The sequence below is a fragment of the Scatophagus argus genome, chromosome 4 (genome assembly GCF_020382885.2).
Source record: "Scatophagus argus isolate fScaArg1 chromosome 4, fScaArg1.pri, whole genome shotgun sequence".
Classification (NCBI taxonomy): domain Eukaryota; kingdom Metazoa; phylum Chordata; class Actinopteri; family Scatophagidae; genus Scatophagus; species Scatophagus argus.
In genome coordinates this window covers 16016442-16037697 of record NC_058496.1, presented here as the reverse complement: position 1 = coordinate 16037697, position 21256 = coordinate 16016442, and the positions used below count along the sequence as shown (strand labels likewise).

Here is a 21256-nt window from a genome sequence, read left to right as displayed (position 1 = left end):
GAGAGCAGCAGTCCAGGAACAGGCAGCAGCTGTGGTTTCAGACGCAAGGCAGGACTCAGCAGGAGCTGGACCTGTTCCTGGACCAGCAGGCGAAGTGATGTTGTCTTGTTTCATCACAGATATCTCCCAGTCAAGAGCAGAGCAACCCATGCAGCCACAACTCAAAAACTTCCCTTTAACCTATCAAGGGGACAGAAGACGGTACTTCTCTAAAGACTGGTATAACATTCACAAATGACTGGAAAACTCTTGTACATCATGTGAAATCTGAAGCTCATACAAATGCATTGTTGAGAGAAATGAGAGGTCAACATCAACCGCATCATCTCCCTCAGCTTCCTTAAATGCTGAGTACAGCAAATGAGTGAAAACAGAAATCACATTAAAACTGTTGGAGAAGCCCTGCTTCTCACAGCTACACAAAACATTACTCAGAGAGCACACAGAGAGTCAGAAAGTGACAATAAAGGAAATTTTCTTTTGATTATGGATCTCCTTGCCGAGCATGATCCCATTGTCAAAAGAAAAATGACAAGCCAAAGAAATGCAACAGCACAGAGGGCACAGAGAAAAATGGTGCCATAGACTTCATAACGGGACCTATTAAATCCAAAATCCAGATCTCAAGCGACATGGAAATGTCGCCAAGAGCGATCATTGTGTGCTTTTAGGACTACTAAATTAAGGAATATGTGATAAGGCAAGCCTGGAAACAGGAGATTACATATGAGGGACCAACCATCTAATTTAATCAAGACTACACAACGGAGGTTCAAAAGAAGAGGAAACAGGTGAAGGACGTCATCAAAAAGTCGAAGGAGAAAAATGTGAAGGCACGGTCCCCATACCCCCATTTTCTCTCTCTCTTTCTCTCTTTCTTTCTCCTCCTTCTCTCTCTCTCTTGCTCTCTCTCTTTCTTTCTCCTGCTCTCTCTCTCTCTCTTTCTTTTTCCTGCTCTCTCTCTCAACCCAACCGGTCAAGGCAGATGGCCGCCCATCTTGAGCCGGGGTCTGCTCCGAGGTTTCTGCCCTCGAAAAGGCAGTTTTTCCTCGCCGCTGTTGCCAAGTGCTTGCTAAAGGGGGAATGTTGGGTTTTCTATATTACAATTTAATTAAAGAGTTTGGTCTAGACCTGCTCTCATTGGAAAGTGTCATGAGATAACTTTTGCCGTGAATTGGCTCCATTTAAATAAACTGAACTGAATTTATTTATTATATATTATTATTTATTTTTTTTTAATTATTTATATATATTTTTATGTGTCACAACAACATATAATAATAATAAAATAGTACTGAACTGTGGAATATAAAATAAAACTATAAGTTCATTTACCCTAACCGTAGATCTAGGTAGTTCCTTTTAGTAGCTTTACTGGATTACTGGACTTGTTTTTTTTCCAGAAGTTGTTTTCCTGAGCACTTTTTCACACTGTATTTTTGGCTTAAAATACCTATAAACTGCCGATACCAAGCTAAAGAATAAACTATGAACCTCAACTTTTAATAAAGCATGGACAAAATGATGAAATCTAAAATACATTAACTGGACCCTGAGGTTAGATTGTTTCTCAGAAGTCTTCCACGATTGCCAGTATTTCCATATGATTTGTAGTAATTATTTGGAATTTCTTCAGCAGTTGCCAGAGAAGTGCAACAATAATAAGAGTTTAATATCGACGTATACCAGACGTAGACATTTCGATAAAAATGTTCCTGAGAATTTATCTTTCAGTGAGCCAATCTGAGATACATGAGAACAAAAAGTAGCCGAAGATGAAACCAATACATTTCAGCAGCTCTCTTAAGGCAATCTGGAGTACAAAATGAATTACAACACTTACATTACAGAGTTTAACATGTTCAAACATGACTGAAACAGTTCAGGCATGAAGCAAAATCATCCCGTCAGCACTTGATGTATAGGCTGTTGTGGAGACTTTTACCTCTCATACAGTATTTACTGTGGTTGACTCTTCTGAAACATGCTCCACACATCTCATGCATCTCATGTAATGTAAACACTGCCTAGATATCATTCAAATCTCATCCATGCTCCATCCACTCATAATATGCAGGCTGATCAGCGTGTGCATATGTACAAACACACAATGACCCATTATCTCTTTTCACAACACACAGGTAAACAATCATTTTGTTATTTCCACCTGTGCCTTGCCTACTGTGACGAGTCAGAATGTCTCCCGGGAGCCTTTGTGGGGTCTCTCTAATCAACCTCCCTCTAAACATGGTGTTTATCTAACATTAGATTGTCCTTGTCTCTAGTTTGCTGACATTCGCTTAAAAAAAACAACAACAAAACCACAGAATCCAAAGATTACAGCCACAAAAATAACTTTAATGCAATAGTGATTTAGACGCCAGTGGCCATGAGGCTGTTTGAATGAACAGAAGTGTGAGAGTATATTGCATAGGTTGTTAATCTGTGACAATCCTGCATGAAAGCTGAGTGAAAACAGTAACCTGTGACTCTGACAATTCTTCAGAGTCCCTAAGCAATAAAGTTCATTTTGTTCTTTTCTGTTCCTGTTGACCATTTGCTAAGACAAGGTGTCTGCATTTTCTGTGGACCCTTCTTCTCCCAAGGTTTGTTTCAAGATGTTTGCATGCCAGTGCAAAGCAAGGAGGTGGTGAGACAGCTGGTCACTGTGGCCATGATAAAGGTCCACTGCAGTGCAGAAAGCGTGCAGAGGTTTCCAGAGACGTGGAGAAATCCTCCTTCATTCAAACATGTTGCACTACTTTACACCACATTGTGACCCATCAGTCCATAAGCACATTTTTTTTATAATGGTTTGTAAAAACAACATTTGAATCATTCAATTATTTCACATTTGTAGATTAGCTTAAAGGTTTGCTAAAAATGTTATAAATAAGAACAAGTTACTAGTTTGGCTTTGATATAAATAATGTAATAATACATATTTCACACAGACACTTTTCTCTAAAAACATTAAATATTTTCAAATATTGCATTTACGAAACCATGTCTTGTGGTGCTCTTATTCATAAGCAAAGTTCTAGACATATTGGTTAAAGCCATTTTTAAATGCCAAACTAGAAATAGGTGAGCAGAGGTTTGCCATGACGGCAGGTTTAGAAAAACAATCTCAGCCTCCCTGAGCAGAAAGTCACATCAATACCACATTTTCAAATATTGAACAAAAACACTCAAAAGCTTGGCAAAACACACCACCCTCCATATTGTTTTTAACTCTCAGTACAACCAGGAGAGACAATGCTCACCTTCCTGCAGCTGGAGATTTTGAGCACTCAATCCAAAGGCTAATATAGTATAACACATTACTCAATGCAAGTCCAACATCTCTAACACTCTCTGACAATACAGGTCAACAGAAGTCCTTGCTATTGCACAGAAATACGGGGTATTTTTTCAATGGGTATAACTAATGACAAGGCAGGTTATATAGAAACATTTTAGTTTGGTTTGACAGCATAAATGTCCGTTGCTCTCATTAGAAAAAAAGTCAACCAAAAGCCGAACATTAGTTGCGTCTCAAATTCTATTATTTCTTTGTGTGTATGAATATGGTCACACCTTTGCAGCATGAAGTGAGCACGTATCTTCACATTCAAAAGGCAAACCCTTTTTTATTAGGCTCAGCTTCATTTAATGTCCCACTACAACCTTTTCTGACAAAACATGAACCCTTCTTTTAACTTCCTCAGTGCTGCAGTGAGTGATATTTATAGAACAAGTGCTAAATGAGCGCAACACGATAGTATGACATTCAAGAGCACATTGACAACAAACACACAGGCCTAATAGATACTTTTCTTGTAAAAACATGACTAAGACACAAACAGTTTAGTGTACAGCTTCTGTCTAAAAAGGCAAAGTCAAATAAATATTCTTGAAGAGGCTCCGGGACGAACGTTCTCCTCTTTAAACTGAGAGGCAGTTGACTTACAGTGACCTCGCAGGCATGAATGGGGAGAGAGGTAAATGTGTCTGAAAGCCTGTTTTCAAACAGCTAAACAAACGCTCAGTTTTGACCACCGGCCTCTCGATTACAAGCAGTTACTTTGATAAAAACAAGACAGATGGGGGAAGAAAAACAAAACACAAGTCTTCCACACACTCATCACTGATGACAGACAAAACTGTAATTGATATTTAAATATTGCAAAACATACAAAAACAGTTTTCTTTGAAGTGTAAACATTAAATTGATGTTTGATGTCATTTTTGCAAATGGAGAAATTATATAAAATAAATCCATGTCCATTATAACTATAAATTGCTCTCATTAAAATGTAAAAACAACATACTAAATCTTGTTTTTTTTTTAAATTATTACTGTAATAATAATAATGTTTACATTAACATTTGTTTTGTATAAGTGTTTTACTGTACTGTTATAAATAGTTATATGTAGAACATCTTAATTCATACTTTGACTCTTCTGGCTTTGTCTTTACAAGGCAAAAACAATACTTGTGTCTCTGCCACGCTTGGATATATGCACACATTCATATTCACATCCATCCACACACACACACACACACACCCTCCAACATGGTCAAGCATACACACAAGCTGCCACAGTCACACAGGGGGTCACCAGGAGGCTCTATGTGCGATTGAGGGTTTGGAAGATTCTGGATATTTGGAGCATGACGGGACCGGTCTCAGGGTCGTTCATCCACTGGGTGCTGTTCAGAGGATTCTCCAGCATGTCTTCAAAAGCTGCACACAAACACAACGCACTCAAGTGAGTAATATGTTCAACAAAGCCAGCAGGCTTTAAAATGTCTTGTAATGTAAAAACATTGTCTCATCTAGTCTGTGGCATCAAAGCAAACTGCCAAGTGACCTTTCACAATGACATTTTAAAAAATAGAAATTTAGCCTTTGCTATTCTTTCCGGAAATCAGACTCTGGTGTGGTCGAAATAAAACCCAAATTCACCTTGTTCGTTGTGAAAATATTCTGGCTATGACACAATTTGCCCAACTGCTTCTCTGACGTCTGTTCTCACTGCTCCCCCAATATTTTCACATCTAACTCAGTGAATTGAGGGTCTATTTTGACAAAACCAGAATTGGTGATTGTTGAAACAGTGGAAAGGTGAACCAAGATGATCTCACTGAGTTTTATTTTGTTTGTGTTTAGATAAAATTTGTCTGGTGTATTTGTCAAAAGCAATAAAGCAAAGGTTTCTGGTTAAACAAAAGGGATTTGACCTGTTAACAAAAATGTCTCTGTGTGCATGCTTTCTATAAAGCTGACAGACAGAGTAACAATCTGAGCCTGTCAGTGACTAAATCAAGCACTGTTAGTAGAGGTGTTTTCAAAGTTAAAGCTGCCAACAGGATTCAGCCACTGCAGTCCCTGTCGTGGTCATTAGTCAGACCCTTATAAGCAGCATGTATATGTGCCCCTCACCCCTTAGTGCATTGATGCAGACCAAATGAACAGAACTACAGGTGTGAAAGCGCCCTCGGGTGGCAGACTGTTGCATATACTCAGTCTGTAAAGTTTATTGCAATTTACTATACAATACTTTTTGGTCTACTTCTGTTCCCTCACTTTGTGAAACAAAGAGTGAAATAAAGAAAGTTCCTGATATGATAGAATCTTCCTCTAAACTTTCAATTTACTGTTTTTCTTTTTTGTATACAATCTATGCTTTTCAACTATATTTGAGTGTACCGAGCAGAGTCTTGGGATTGGTTAGACCCAACTGGACCACTGGATTCTCCAGAATGGCTTGAAACAGTGGACTGTTGGTGTCGATGCCTTTGTCCATATCTTCTGGAGAAGGCTTCCTGTCTCCCAGCAGCCACTCACACTGCAGGACAGGAGGCACAATGAGAAACCAAATCCCTGTGTCTCTGAAAATATACTGATATCTTTGTGAAGCTCAGATTACAGGATCAGCTACAAAACAGCATCCATTTTTTCCACACCATGGCACAGCATTTACTTTGGATTTTTACTCTTAATTAATAGTCCTTACAATCAGTAGAGTAAGTCCGGTACTGTCAAGTTTTGAAATATTTTAGCACCAAAACACAGAGCTACAGCCTTATATCAAAATGAAGAAAGTGAAATTAGTAAGTCAACTCAGGTCAAGTCAATATGATTTATATTGCAAAGAGTTTTACAGTTTGTACCACACATATTTTAGCTATCATCTACCTGCTTGCAAGTCTGATAAATAAATGGCATCACAAGCAGTGGGCCAAAACAGAGCAACCTCTCAAATCTGATACCGCTGTCTTTTTTCAGTACTAGCTCTGCTTGCTAACTCTCTTGTCAAAGATCTACAGACCTACCGCAGCATCCTGTTGGTTGTTATTCACCCTCAAAGCATCAACCACCTCCTTTTCATCAAACCCCATCTCCATCAATGCAATGACAGCCTGCAGAAACAAACAAAAAGACTGTGTTCTCAATCTAGTTACAACAGCATACACATCCACAGTTCTAAAAAGCCTGAGGAAGTTTTAATCACTTGGAGAAAATATGGAGCAGCGTTCCTTGCGAAACTCCGGTTCATTAAGGTATGCAATAAGGTTAGTGAGAGGACTGTGAATACAGGCAGAGTGACATAAAAACTCTGCAACTAAAGCCACACCTAATGAGCGCACATTTCAATATCCTCTGCATCTAATTGGCTGCCTCTATTCACCAGTTCCAGTCTCATAAACTGTATATTAGATGATGTAGTCACAGATTGAGCAGTAGCAAAAAACAACAAATAATTTCAATGCTAACACAGTTGTCTGGTAAAAAGAATTCAAGATCCTAAGGGCAATGCATGGTCGAGTAGAAGTGCACATGTACAGAAGGCTGAAAACCCTTCATGGCAGCAACCCTTTGCTGCGTGTCTTTCTAACGTCGACCTCGGGGAATGTCCGATCCATTAAAGGTATAAAGTATAACATAAATATAAAAAATATAACAATAATAATAAAGAAAATATTAATAATAAAAAGAAAATTCAAGATCCTGCAGCTGAAATGAGTCTGTCTTGCATCTGCATCTTCCTACACAACACAAAGTAATGGGAAAAGTAAAAGTGTAAACCGCAAAGACACATCATAATGTTGACAACTGGCAAAATTTTCCAATGTAGATGAAGGCCAATTATGGTGACTGTATGTTTGTGTAACACTGTCCTCACCCTAACGTGAGCTCTAAGTTTTATAAAAGTTAGTGCTATCCATAGTTCTGTATGAAAGCTCTGACTGGATAAAGCCACCCACTCTGGAGTCTGGTCTGAACTCCCTTTTCCTGCGTATCCTCTTGAAGATCTCTGTGAGCTCGTCCTGTCTGCTGCTCTCGTCCGTGCTTGACTGGCTGGAGAGGCTGCGTAGAAGGTTAGGGCCAGAAGCCGAGGGGCCGGGTATGGCGGCAGCCGTGGCTCCTGCTGCCCCGGAGGAGTCCTGGCCAGGCAGAGGCGTGTCGACAGAGGGATCATCTACATGCTCAATGAGCCACTCCATTGCCTGAGTCACTGACATGCTGAGGAAAGAAAGGATAAGATGAGGAAAAAAAAAGTTTCTAGGATGATCACGCTACAGGCGAGCAACACAAGACCACCAACAATGACTGGCAGTAATGTACATTAAAGTAATCATTTGAACAAATTTTCAACTTCCAGAGGTGATTTGTTAACAGATCTAACAAATTATATACATATATTTTATATAGTTTGGCTCATATTGTGAGTGAGTTGTTATTAAACTATCTCAAGACTTACTGGTTCAGTCTAAGCGCTTTGATGGCTCTGCTCTCAGGAAAACCCATCTCAGTGAGTTGCTGAAGGGCCGTTTCATCCACCCGATCCTCTTCATCTTCATCCAACATTGCTATAAGACACAGAAACACAAAGAGATCAGAGAACTGACACCAAGGGTTAGGCAATGTGTGTGAAATGTCCACAAGAATAATCGCTGCATTGAGCTAGATGGTCAACATAAAACAGTACATAACAACAGAACATGAAATACCTCCTACCTCATTTTGTCAGTGTCATTTTTGAGCCTAGAAAAATGTATTCTCCTGCTTCAGTCACAGAAGCATACTACAGTGTCAGGTGCATACCAAACAAAACATTCTATAAACATAACTTTTGTGAGTGTAGGATAATTCATAGAGATTTGGAAATCATTTTAAGGGGTTGTAAGCTTTACCATTGGCCTTTTTGAAGAGTTCAACAGCATCAGGGTTCAAGGCAAGAAGCTTCTGAGCGACTTCAATGAGAGAAACAAGGATTTTTCTTAGCTCCGTCTGAAACTAAATCACAAACATATAGAAACAAAAACCATCTTAGACACTGCCAAATTCGAACTGCTGGAATAACTCTTATTGACATAATCTGTATATTAGATTTAATTTTTTAAAATAAAAATGTAGGATGAATAAATCCATTCCACCGAGAACCTTACATCTCTTATGTTATGCTGGGTGACAGTGCGGTCAGTGTGGCGTGTGGACAGGTTAGCGGTGGCTTTCAGAATTGCGTCTTTGTCAGGAGCCTTGTTATCTTGTTTCTTCTGTGATGAACAGGAAAAACAATGAGAGAGATAAAAAGATATTAAAAGCAGGCAAAATAAAGACACCACCTTTCTGATGCTGATGGTGCTGAATTTAAATTTAATGATGAAGAAATGCTTTCAGCTCTGGTTCAATGAAACCAAAGGCTAATTAATTCACCTTGTCATCTGAACTAACGTCTGCCGTCTTTGGAGGGGTTGGTGGTGGTCTTTTCTTTATGAGCAGCAAAACATCTACATCAAAAATAAAACATGGTCAGTTCATGAAAGACCGTGTCAGACTGTCATTATTCCAGAATGTATCACAGACGGTGCTGCATACCTTTATCTTTGAGATTTTCCTCTGAGACAGTTTTGGTGTCGGTGAGGACTCTCTCTGTAGCAGCATGTATGAGTTTATGGTGGGTAAGAGTTTTGGGGTCCTCTAGACTTCCATGCACATACTATAAACAAAGTGCACAATGTAGCATTTTAGAAATGAACAGCGAACAGTATGGACACAGCTATTGACTGTTTTGTCAATTATGTTTTCAATTTATCACTATGTCTAGTAAATGGCATCTTCAAATAATGTCACCGATAAGCCTTAAAATATTCAGTTTGCAAATACATAAAACAGAGAAACATTAAATTATCACATTAAAGAAGCTAGAACCAGAGTATAAATACACTATATAGGCAAAAGTATTCGGCCATCTGACCACGACACCAACAGGGACTTTAAGGACGCATTCTAATCACACTCTAAATACATGGACAGCTTTGCAGCTCTAACAGCTTCCACTCTTCTGTGAGAGCTCTCCACAACATATTGGAGTGTTTCTGTGGGAATTTTTGCCCATTGATGCAGTATAGCATTTGTGAGGTCAGACATTGATGTTAGACAAAAAGGCCTGGCTCACAATCTCCATTCCAGTTTATCCCAAAGGTGTTGGATGGGGCTGAGGTCAGGGCTCTGTGTGGGCCAGTCAAGTTCTTCCACACCAAACTTATCGAACCACGTCTTTGTGGACACTGCTTTGTGCACTTGGGCACAGTCATGCTGGATCAGAAAAGTGCCTTCCCCAAACTGTTGCCACAAAGTTGGAAGCATAGCATTGTCCAAAATGTCTTGGTATGCTGAAGCATTAAGATTTCCCTTCACTGGAAGTAAGAGGCCCAGTCCAAGCCCTGAAAAACAGCCCCATAAAGAAGTGTGTCTGGATACTTTCATCTATATAGTTTATCCGAAACAATTAGCCAGTTATGAAACTTGCTGTTGATGCATTTTCTGACAATCAAGTAGAGCTGAAACAATAATTTGATTGACAGAAATGTATCTACAACAATATGAATAATCAATTAATTCCTGAAGTAAAATATCAAAAAAGAGAAAATCTGTTGCTTTTCTCTTTTTCATGTCATTGTTAAATATTAACACACTACTTAACAAATTTAATATGTTAAATATTTCTTTGTTATCTTTTGGTAAGTCAAAATCAGACATTTGAAAACTTAATCAGGGAAGAAGTAACTTCCCTGACTACACTATTGATTTAAAAAGCAATTATTCAGCCAGTTCTTTTGGCTACCAAACCTATAAATGTAGATGTAATAAACAACAACTTGATTAGAATCTCGTGCTAAATTTAAATTCGATGTCTGTGTCCATATGCTGATATTACATAAAATATGTCATGCGAAATTAACATTAGAGTCAACAGAGTTTATGCAGTAGGCCATAGAAGGAGAAGGGAGATGGGCTGTATAATAATAGACAGTAAAGCAGAATGCCTCTATGGCTAGTTACTGGGACAGAAAAGGGGCAGAGTCGGACTGTTCAGTTAGCTCGAGAGGGACAGCCAACCTGCTAAATTATAAATAGCAAGGTCTACCCAGTTGCTATAAATACAAAAGGCACTGACACTGACACTGACAATTTACAAAGAGGGAATGGTAGACTGCAAACACCCCAGGCAGAGGAGTGACAGGACAAAAAAAGCAACAAGGAAGATACAAATCAACCCCAAAACCTACATGTTTCAAGCACTTCTCCTTCAGTTTTTCAACGGTCGTGTCTTCCGTGACCTCCTCCAACCACTCCGTGCCGTCCATGGTGCAAATGTGTATTTTCAACACTTTCCCGGCGAATATCTTCTCCTCCTGGACGAACATAGCTGCAGCCTTGAGAGTTAAGAGTACCAGTCCAGTGACGTTAGCTAGCAGCAGTTGCTATGTGCTCCTGGCAAGCTAGCGTGCTAGCGTTAGCAGCCAGCTAGCCGTCGTTCTGTAAATCCGCCGACAACAGGGCAAGAGCAGGCGCCGATTAGCTGAGGGGCATTTTCGGTTTCCTCTACCGGTGTTCAGTGTGGTGACAACCGTTTAGTTCTGTGACCACTAGCTTCTATATTATTCTCAGCGATCACACAGGCAGTCAGCCAGCGAGTACCCTATTTTTACTGTAATGTTTGAACTTTGAACTTCAACAGCCTACTGCGGGTGCATCATGGGAGTCGTAGTTCTTTTGGGTCACAGAATATTCAAGATCCCCGATTCAGAGATTCAGAGATTTTTATTGTCAATATTGTCTGGGACACATGCTCTCCTCAATTTGCAGAGGAAGTAGAGACGTGTTCGGGCCTTCTTGGTCAGTGGCCATGTGGAGGACCAGGAGAAGTCCTCAGAGATGAGCACCCCCAGGAATTTGGGGCTGCTGACCCTCTCCACAGCAGCACCATCTATGGTCAGTGGAGGTTGCTGTGAATGTCCTCTCCTGAAGTTGGCCACAATCTCTTTGGTCTTCCCCACATTCAGGAAGAGATTGTTGCCTTTACACCAGTGGAGGAGTTGGTTCACCTCATTTCTGTCCCATTAGTGATAAGACCCACCAGTGTCATCCGCAAACTTGACGATGTGGTTGGTGCTGTGGGTTGGTACGCAGTCGTGAATCAGCAGGGTGAAGAGCAGCGGGCTGAGCACACACCCTTGTGGGGCCCCTGTGGTCAGAGTCTTGGAGTGGTCTTAGAGGTGTTACTGCTGACCCGCACACTTTGTGAACTCCTTGTAAGAAAGTCCAGCACCCAGTTGCAGAGAGAGGTTTTGATTCCCAAGTGTATGAGTTTTTGTATTGGCTGCTGGGGAATGATTGTGTTAAATGCTGAACTAAAATCTAAGAACAGCATTTGCACATAGGAGTTCTTTGAGTCCAGACGGGTGAAGGCTGGGTGGAGAGTAGTGAAAATGGCCCCCTCTCTGGACCTTTTTGACCTATAGGCAAACTGACATGGGAGGGAGGGAGATTGGACTTGATGTTCTGCATCAGCAACCGCTCGAAGCACTTCATGACGATGGAGGTCAATGCTGCGGGCTGATAGTCATTGTTGTTGGATATTTATGGATATTTCATGCATTGATCAGCCAAATTAGTTCAGAAAACTCACTCAAGCTTTAAAAACACACTAGAAGTAAAGCTATCAACAAAACTCTATTGTGTCAACATCTGCGATATTGCCTTAACAAGAGACAAGCAAGGATGGATTACCAAAGCCTGCGACTGCCTGGGGCGTCAGACCTCCAGGGTCACCACAGGCTCCAGACTGTCAATTGCTTTGAAAACTTATTTTGTTAATAAGCACTACAAACAATGTCAACGGAGACAATAAGGACCATTATAGGCAATTCATTCAATCATTTTCTCAGCTATTACTTTGGTCAGTGAAAAAAACCCTGTCACAAAAAGTCCAAAGTGACTTCAGATGTCAGATCAGTCCAAAAACCACAGATTTTCAGCTTACAATGATAAATGATAAACGTGAGACAGGCAGACAATCTTCACAGCTAGGATGCTACACCAGACATTTTTGTCCCTTTTGCAAGAAGAAAATTGTAATATAACTGCTTGAAGACGACTCCTCGCTTTACGCGATCCTAAAACACTTACAGTGTGTAAAGAGAAGGGTCACTTTTATTTTTCAACTAAAAATCTACATATTAAAAATAAATTGTTATCCAGAACTATCAGGGGCATGTGCTTATACTGTGGTTGTGATATTTAGAGAGTATAAAAATGTGAAAATGTAAGTAATAAGACAAAAATGTGCAAAAATGTAAGTAATAAGACAGACAATAAGACAGTTCAAGACACACAAGTGTCCTTTATTATAACAACAAACATTTTTACAGGTTGAAAATGAAAAGAGGAAATACATTTCTTGCAAATTATAACTTTGTAAAAGGAAAGAAACATATCTCAGATATTACAACTTCACTATAACCTAATATTTTTTTTTTTTAAATTATAACATTATACAAACTATACCAGGGCGAGTCTCACAAAGCATTGCAGTGGAGACAAATGAGAAATTAGCCAAAATGTAACACAAACAATTCATAATATGCAAAATGGTTGCCTCAGTGGATTTTTATGTGTTACAGAACAGTAAATAAATATGAATTTATAAAACCTTAATATTTATGCATTTTCAATTTTTATGAGAAAAATGTCTCCTGACAATATATTGAATCTATTTGTATACAGTTCAGATTTACTTATGCATAAGGAACAGTAAAGTACAAAATATATATTCTGTTCTGAATGACATTTCAGAGGCTGTTGACTGGTTCGAGACCCATCAAAATTGCATGCTTAAGATAATAAGATTTCTTAAACAAAATCTTGCTTACAAGGGAAATGCATAAGATATTTACAAAAGGAAGAATACAGCCATAGGCTCAAACCATTAGGAGGGAGAGGGAAAATGAAGTTTCCTTTTCCCTCTGGACAACAACATATTCTGTGGCCAATGGGCCAGTTATCCAACACCACAGGACTAACAGATACGCAAGCCTGTCTTAACTGCCAATTTCCAAGATGGCTGTACACTGTACAACATATCACATCTTCACCACTTCTCTACTTATGAAGGCAATCAAATCTAGAGGCACAACTTAAATGTTGTTCCACCGATTCACGACATGAACGCAATTCTAGAATGTAGAATCACATGTAATTTTAAAAAGGGAAATTGTGGAAAACAGCTCCTCCATGACACAGGATCTGTGCGTGAAATATGAGATATATGTTCTGTGAACATTCACACCTTGTTTATCATTGACTGAGTAGAATATTTCCCATACTTAAAACAAATCGAAATAACACTGAAACTTAAAATGTGCTCTATAAAATGCCCATTAACTGCAAGTTTATTTATTTATAAACAAGATTATACAAAAATAATAAAATATAAACAAAGATTGAGAAATCACGTGAAAAAAAAGCAAATACTAAAAGTCCTTAAGGAAATAAATACCCAGTGTGTATGCTGAGGCGTCACTGCAGAAAAGAAATACTAAAAGAAACCAGTCTTTCTAAAGGACTTTCTCTATCCTGTGTATGACCCAGCACCATGGATCCCCGAAATTTCTGTAAGCAGGCAATGCATATAAATAAGGCATTAATAAATAAAAAGAATGGATGAAACACAGGTGTTGCTGTTAGTATAAAAGCATAAAAAATCCTACTAAATCATGTTTACAGCTTTGCCCTTTTTCTATTTTTTCACAGAGTGCCTTTTTTTATGAAAAAATATACAGCAGCTCATCTGGGCGCAAACATATAAGCTTTTTATTTGAACTGTTCAGGTATATGTCCAATCTGAGACTGCATGCTTGTCGGTGGACTTGAAATGCCCTCTGACCAGTCAGACATGTTGGAATGAGGAGATGAGCTTGACCATTGATCAGGGGAGCCAGGAGAGGGGGTCAGAAAGGGGTGGTCAGGCACCTGGACCTGATGGTTTGGGGTGTTGTCCATGGGGCCTGTGTAGCTGTGCTGGGAGGGTGGGGTGAGGAACTGAGTGCTGGGCATTGACTGGTTGATGGAAGAGGTCATAATCTGGGTCTCCTGTGGCAGGATTGTGTGGATGGGCATGCTGGAGTTGCCTGTGCTCTGCTGGAGCTCCGGGGAACTGAGCTCCCCGCTGATGAAGTTCTGGCTGTTGGTTGTGTTTGAGGTCTGATGCTGCAACTGGATGTTCTGTTGTTGTTGTTGCTGCTGTTGTTGGAGCTGCTGCAGGTTCTGCATTTGCTGCATCTGCTGAGCCTGCTGCTGCATGATGTGGGGCTGTGGACCCAGTCTGGTGCTCTGGATCCCCTGGTAGTTCATCATCTGAGACAGGCTGGTAGTGGGGTGACCATTGTGGAGGGAGGTCATCAACCCATGTTGCCCTCCCTGGTGCAGACCCCCTTGACCACCAGGTGCTCCTCTCAGGGGGTTGAACTGGCCTGGCTGGCTCATGTTGCTGTGCATCCTGGACAGCCAATCACACTGGCCATTTATGGCACCCTGACCACTGGAGCCAGACACAGGCAGATGGGTAAGACGAGGAGGCAGTGGGTCAAACTGCATTCGAGCCAGCTCCTGCTTGTTTGGCATCACCATGTGGTTCACAGCTAGGTGTGGGTCAGACATGCCCTGCAGATGGTTCAGGGATACAGATGGAGACTGTTGGAAAGGTGAGGTCATCATGGGCGGTGAGGCCACATCAGAGACATAACCATGCGGAGACTCCAACGAGTCAACTGGTGACAGAACAGCTGAGCTGTCCAGGAGATTCCCAGGCTTCCCATCCTGGGAATTCTTCTTCTTCACCTTCATGTCTTTTCCCTCCTTGCAGCCGATGCCCTTAGTGCTGGGTTTGCGTGCCTTCTTGCCCTGTCCTTGACCTTGAGGCTGGGGTTGTTTCATACCCCCCAGGTAGCCATTGGGCGAACAGAGAGGGGGTGACAATGTGGTGCTGAGGGACCCTCCATGCATGTGAGGACTGCGTACCAGGTTATACTCATCCATGAGCCGCACAATGTCATGATGCATTCTCTCCTGTGCAATGTCTCTGGGGAGCCGGTCCATGTGGTCAGTTATTTCTCTGTTAGCAAAGTGGTCCAGTAAGACCTTGGCAGTCTCATAGCTTCCTTCTCTGGCAGCCAAGAATAGCGGGGTTTCCTCCTGAGGTAGACAGAAAGGAGAAAACATGTTAAGGGATTCTGTTCTACGAGTCGGTGGTGTCCAGTGCCATCACATATGCCGTTGCCTGCTGGGGCAGCTGCCTGAGGGTGAGGGACACTAACAGACTCAATAGAATCATCAAGAAGGCCAGCCATGTTGTGGGAGAGGAACTGGACTCTCTGACAGTGGTGTCTGAGAGGAGGATGTTGTCCAAAATAAGAACTATACTGGACTTTCCCTCTCACCCTCTCCACAATGTGCTGATCGGCTACAGGAGCTCGTTCAGCAACAGACTCATACTGCCACGATGCACCACAGAGCGACACAGGAAATCATTCCTGCCTGTCGCCATCAAACTGTTAAACTCAGCACTGTGACGGACACACTCACTGTTTATACAATGTACATATTGGCTACTTTTACACATTGCACATACCTGTATTTTTAAATTTTCTTAAAAAATTTTTGAATACAGTTTTTGTAAATACTACTGTACTTGAGATTTTAGTTTTTGTTTATCCTATTTATATACTCTGCACTTTTCTCCTTTCTTGGTCGGGAATACTGCATGTGCAATTGTCTGTAGAAACAAGAATTTCCCTCCAGGGATTAATAAAGGAATTCTGATTCTGATTCTGATTCTGATTCACAGATGATTGTTTCATTATTGTTTTGCAGAACTTAGAGGAGGTTGGATTGGTTTTACCTTGTTGTTTTGCATGTCCTTGTTGGCACCATTCTTAAGAACCACAATAGCAGCCTCCACATTATTTACTGCTGCAGCCCAATGTAAAGCTGATTTACCTGAAGAGATAAAAACAGGGTGAGTAAATCTTAAGTGTAATTGTAATTCAAGATTTGACTACATTCAGCACTAAACTCAACTTTTAGATGTAAAACATAAACGTTACCGAAATCGTCGATTGCATTGACGTCAGCATGACAGTTAATGAGCTCCTCCACCATACCCTCTACCGCCAGCCTGGCAGCCAAGATCAGGGGTGTCGTACCATCATGCATACGAGCATCCAAATCTGTGGCACGGTTCCGAATTAGGATCTATAGAAACATACAATAGATTACTCTGTGGACCTAAACATGAGTCCATGGACACAATCAAAATCTCATACTTCAATGGTAAGATTTGGCATGTGAGAACCCACCTGGAACACTCCCTGGGCATCAGCTGCCACAGCAGCATGCAGAGGGGTCCTGCCCATGTTGTCCTGGATGTTGGCATCAGCGCTGGCCTCCAGCAGGCGTTTGGCTGCATCAGAACGAGCGTAGCGGGCAGCCAGATGAAGGGCGGTTTCACCTGTACGGTCAGTCTGGTTGTGAAGGTTAGCGCCCTGGTAGATGAAGTCATTGATCACGTTGGCCGAGGCATCCTCCTCTTCTTCGCTGTTACCCGTTTCTAGACCTCCCCCACTGCAGGATGCAATCATCAGTGGTGTGAATCCATCTGGACACAGAAAGGGCGAAGGAGAAGGGTTTATGAAAGACGGTAACAGATTGCATGGTCAGCACAGGCCCAGCAACCACTGCAAAAAGACAGGAACTTGCACATCAAAGCAGCAGGTAGATCAAAACAAAGAAACAAACAAATCGAATGTGGATTTGACACTTTTGCCTGGGTTGAATCATTACAGCTCTCTCCTTTCAATAATGGATTCTGATCAAGGCCCTGGCACAGGAGAAGCTTCAGAAGGAAAGCGAAGCTAGGGGGATAGAGGCCGGGGCTTGCTAAAGCTAGGCTGCTGCGAAAATGAAGCATTAATATCTAACTGTGAGAGGCAGCTCAGTCAGTCGACTTGAACAGGTTTTCTCCTCTTCAAAAGGATAGCAAGCCCCAGATCTCGCAGATTTGGTCGATTCAAGTGCATCGATCCATGACAGGGGAAAAATTGTGCTCTCAAGTTGTTAACCCCGTTACTTTGATTTTTCGTAGCTTTTCTTCAGGGAATTTGGCACTTACTACAAAATTGGGTTTTTGCATTTGATGCTTTCATTGGTTTTTTATAATGTGGAATAGAAAAAAACCAGAGGCCCATTTCTGGTCAAATGATTAATCTGATCAGGAATCAGTGTTTCCCCCCAGGCGCCTGGCTTCCAGCCGACTGCTTTGAAGAAGATCCTTTACCCTGAGGACATGGGGCTTTAGCAACTCCTACATTCGCGATTACACACACACACACACGCATACACCACACACACACGCACACAACACACACACACACATACACACATATACAAACATGCAGGCTTCCACTACAAGAAATTTACATTCAAAAAGTTATGAGTCAATCTGCTAAATCTGTTGTTCCCAACCTTTTTAAGCTTGTGATCTCTTCAAGCAAATCAGTGATTTCTGACCTTACGGTGCACATAAGTTCTGAGCACAATTTATCTTCTTCAGATTGTTTCATTTAAAGTGTTATTAAAGGCCTAAAGAGAGGAATCTATCCCGTACGTCACAAGAAAAACAATTAAGAGGAAAGTCAGAAATAATAGAGCTAATTTTGTGCAATAGAAAAATATTTTTTCTTTCTTCTCGGATAGGTCAGTTTCTTCAGAACACTGATTCCATACGTATCTCTCTTCACAAAAGTAACAATTATAATAAACAATTATATAAAATTTTTTGAAAAATCTAGGAATAGATCATCCAAGATAAAAATGAACCAAACTGAGATGGAGATCTATGGATCCTGCCCACATGGGTCGGCTCAGAGTGCCCTACAATTTTTTTTAAAATAGTAAGCAAGTCAGTCATCCACCTCTGACACTTAACCAAAACCAGAAACTGACTCACAATCCTCACCGTTAACTTCTATGATCTATCCAGTAATAATCACAAATGCTAATCTGAGAAAATAAAGCGATGGCGTGTCATTAAAAAAAAACAAAGCAAAAGTTATCAGTCACCCACCTGGTCCCCGGACATTGACATCCATGCAGTCATTCTCAATCTCTCCCTGAGGCGGAGTAGGAGCAATGGAGGGGATTCGCAGGTCAGCGGCGTCCAGGTGCTGCTGCGTCCACTGGCGGTGGTCTGTCTGGTCATCTGCCTCCAGTATAGCTTGCTCATCAAACTGCTAAACCAGGGACCGCAAAAGTTTAGACGATGGAAATTGAGCTTGAATCAGTTCAAGCCACAATTTTACAAAACCATTTAAACATAACATTAAATAAATGATAAAATCGTTCAGTCGTCTTCAGCAAGATGGAAAATGCACAATAAGGTTATTTTCAAATCCCATAGAGGCCATTTTAAGATTTTTGTAGTATTTTTGGAAAAAAAAATAATTAAAAAAGATGTAAAAACAAAACAAAACAAAAAATAATCCTAAATCTTTCGAAGATCCATTGATGTGTTCACTTACCCTGAAGCGTTTAGCATCTGAAGGTTCATCTTCCTCCCAATCATTCTGGGTGACATCCATGAGTGAAATGTCTGAGGTGTTTTTCAGTGGCCTGTGAGGATGCAGAAACCCCAGTAAAAATCCTTGTACTCTACCGCTTCCATCTCATCCGAGCCACTCACCACTAATGGTGCAGCAATGCCGAAAAACAAAAGCATTGATTATATCCATACCCCACCCCTCTGCCCCAACAAGTCAATTAATACGTACCTAAACCTGCTATATCATTATCATTAATGATCCAGGCAAAATCCCCCTTTCCCAAATTCGACTGATCACCAGTTACATCCATTTTGTCCCTCAGAACTAGCCCTTTACCTGACCAGCAAAGAAACTGGTACACCAATGACACCGAGTGCGGCCACCGAATGAACGGAAACTTACTTTAATCCCACCGAATCCTCTCCGACAGGCTCGCGTCTCTTCTTCTTGCTGGTCTCTGTGGTCTTGAAGCCTTCGGGGAGCCAGAGGCGCCCGTGCTCGTGGCGCCGCTTTCGGGCAGCCACCATCCCCACTCCGAGGAAGGCCAGTATCCCTACGCCGCCCAGAACCAGGTAGATTGGGTAGAGGTCCTGAGAAGGTTGGGGGTCCACACCGCCTGGTAGGAAAAGGGACAACATGGTCAAGGTGGGACTGAGAAGCAGACGTGGACCGGCAGAAGGTAGACCGGGACACCCAGGATCAGCCTGAGTGTTGAAGTAGAGCTAGTCCAGCTCTTCTTCGCTCCACGGTTCCCAATCCAAAAGACACCGCAACCAGCAGCAAGCACCAGAAACTGACTGACGATCCTCGCTGGTTGTAAAGCTAGCTTCTGCTATCTATTCAGTAATAATCAGAATTGCTAACCACTTTTCATCAAAAAAGGAAAAAAAGGGATGGGGCGTGATAAAAAAAAAGAGAAAAAAAAGAGAAAAAAAGAGTAACACCACCTCCTCTCTCCCTTTTCAACCCAGGGTACCAAGAGACAACTTTACCATTTCTTCTTTAAGAGAAAAAAAAGGAGGGGATTAATGAACTTCAAATTACTGCACGCGCTTTAAGCTGTAAAGACGAAGGATTTATTAGGATTTTCAAGATAACAAAGACTCCCAACTTCTAGCACACTCCCGATCAATTTTTCCCCTTCTCTTTTTTTCCACTAACGATTTTGAAATGATAAACTCCCCCAACCTAAACCCTCAGAGATGCATTAAGTCCTGGTATTACATTCGGCGAGGTGAAGGTTGCAGCAGCTCCTCACACTGTGGGATGAAGTGCAAATGCGTGCATGTGTGTGCATGTGTGTGTGTGTGTGTGTGTGTGTGAATGTGTTATCTGTGGACATATATGTGTACACGTCTGTGAAATGAAGACCAACGGAGGCAGAGATAGAGTGTTATATTGTGTGAGTCTGGGACTGGATGAGTTGATTTGCAGCAATTAACCATTTTGGAGCCTGAAGCCAGTGGATTTACACACTGAGGGAAGGATTGATTGTTTAGGCCATGAGATTCACAATTGCATTTGTTCACCGCTGCATAACAAATACACAATCAAAGGGTGTTAGGGTTAGGACCCGACAGGGCGTCTTCAGTCTGAGTGTGTGGAAGAGCACGTGTCTTATCCACTTGCATGTATGTGAGCAAGGCCTTAAAGGATCATGCCAGTGGGCCTACGTGTTTTATACTATTTGTTGAAAATCACAACTTTATTTTATATCACAAAACAACAGCTCACTAACTATGCAAATCTTTCAGTTGAGCTTTAGGTTCTTAGTTGTGTTTTTCCAAACATCCCCAACAATTTTTTATTTCCACTCAAATAAAACTCCATGATGTTCCATGATTCTTGGAAATTATTTGAGTCGTGTAACTGTCAGGCCACCAGTTCAACCTGTGGCTCACTGATGCATTTTAATAGAGGGCAATAATTGAGCTCTATGACACAGGAGATGCAGTTTTTCAATCTCAATATCTGTAAAAATAATGATTTTTTTTGCATAACTTTCAGTCCTAATGTCCACCATAATGGCGAGGGATGCAAACATAGTGAGACAGTCCTTTAAGTCACTCACAATTTCCAGAGATAATAATAATAATGATAATAATAATAATAATAATGATGTTGTTGTTGTTTCATGCAGACTTTTATGAGATGTACTCACTGAAAACAGCTTCAATGGTGTAGGGAACATCCAGTTTCCCACTGGAGGCCAAAGCCCCAAGGAATGCTGCAGCATCGTTGGTGCTCTGGAAACACTCAGAAGACTGCTGGAAGCACTGACGGTTGTCCACCTCCAAGTGGACTACTGAACTGTAGGGTGA

General features: G+C 41.2%; 2 protein-coding genes across 4 annotated transcripts in view; both read right to left on the bottom strand.

The window, feature by feature from the left end:
* Positions 1–2337: 2337 nt before the first annotated feature.
* Positions 2338–11027, bottom strand: ubac1 (UBA domain containing 1). Its single transcript, XM_046385480.1, has 10 exons — positions 10566–11027; positions 8872–8992; positions 8710–8783; positions 8442–8549; positions 8187–8289; positions 7754–7862; positions 7257–7515; positions 6324–6410; positions 5698–5836; positions 2338–4731 (listed from the first exon to the last, which is right to left on the bottom strand). The coding sequence occupies exons 1-10, from the start codon at positions 10701–10703 to the stop codon at positions 4616–4618; spliced, it is 1254 nt and encodes a 417-aa protein (XP_046241436.1). The 5' UTR covers positions 10704–11027; the 3' UTR covers positions 2338–4615.
* A 1630-nt stretch (positions 11028–12657) lies between these two features.
* Positions 12658–21256, bottom strand: part of LOC124057352 (neurogenic locus notch homolog protein 1-like) — a 39193-nt gene continuing 30594 nt past the window's right edge. The window contains exons 27-34 of one of the 3 annotated variants that reach the window (XM_046385477.1): positions 21097–21245; positions 19338–19551; positions 18915–19005; positions 18461–18626; positions 16695–16993; positions 16443–16590; positions 16238–16335; positions 12658–15531 (exon numbers count right to left, since the gene is read on the bottom strand). In XM_046385477.1, coding sequence (XP_046241433.1) covers positions 14152–15531; positions 16238–16335; positions 16443–16590; positions 16695–16993; positions 18461–18626; positions 18915–19005; positions 19338–19551; positions 21097–21245 — 2545 coding nt within the window. In that variant the 3' untranslated portion in view covers positions 12658–14151. Of the gene's footprint in view, positions 15571–16179; positions 16336–16442; positions 16591–16694; positions 16994–18460; positions 18627–18914; positions 19006–19337; positions 19552–21096; positions 21246–21256 lie in introns of all 3 variants that reach the window. The other 2 variants (XM_046385478.1, XM_046385479.1) reach the window with 2 other exon arrangements.

Coding starts and splice junctions, on each gene's coding strand:
- ubac1 (XM_046385480.1), bottom strand. CDS start 10,703: ATGTTCGTCCAGGAGGAGAAGATATTCGCCGGGAAAGTGTTGAAAATA. Junction 8,993..10,565: donor AGGAGAAGTGCTTGAAACAT/GTAGGTTTTGGG, acceptor CTTTGTTTATAG/TATGTGCATGGAAGTCTAGA. Junction 4,732..5,697: donor CAATCCCAAGACTCTGCTCG/GTACACTCAAAT, acceptor GTTTGTGTGCAG/CTTTTGAAGACATGCTGGAG.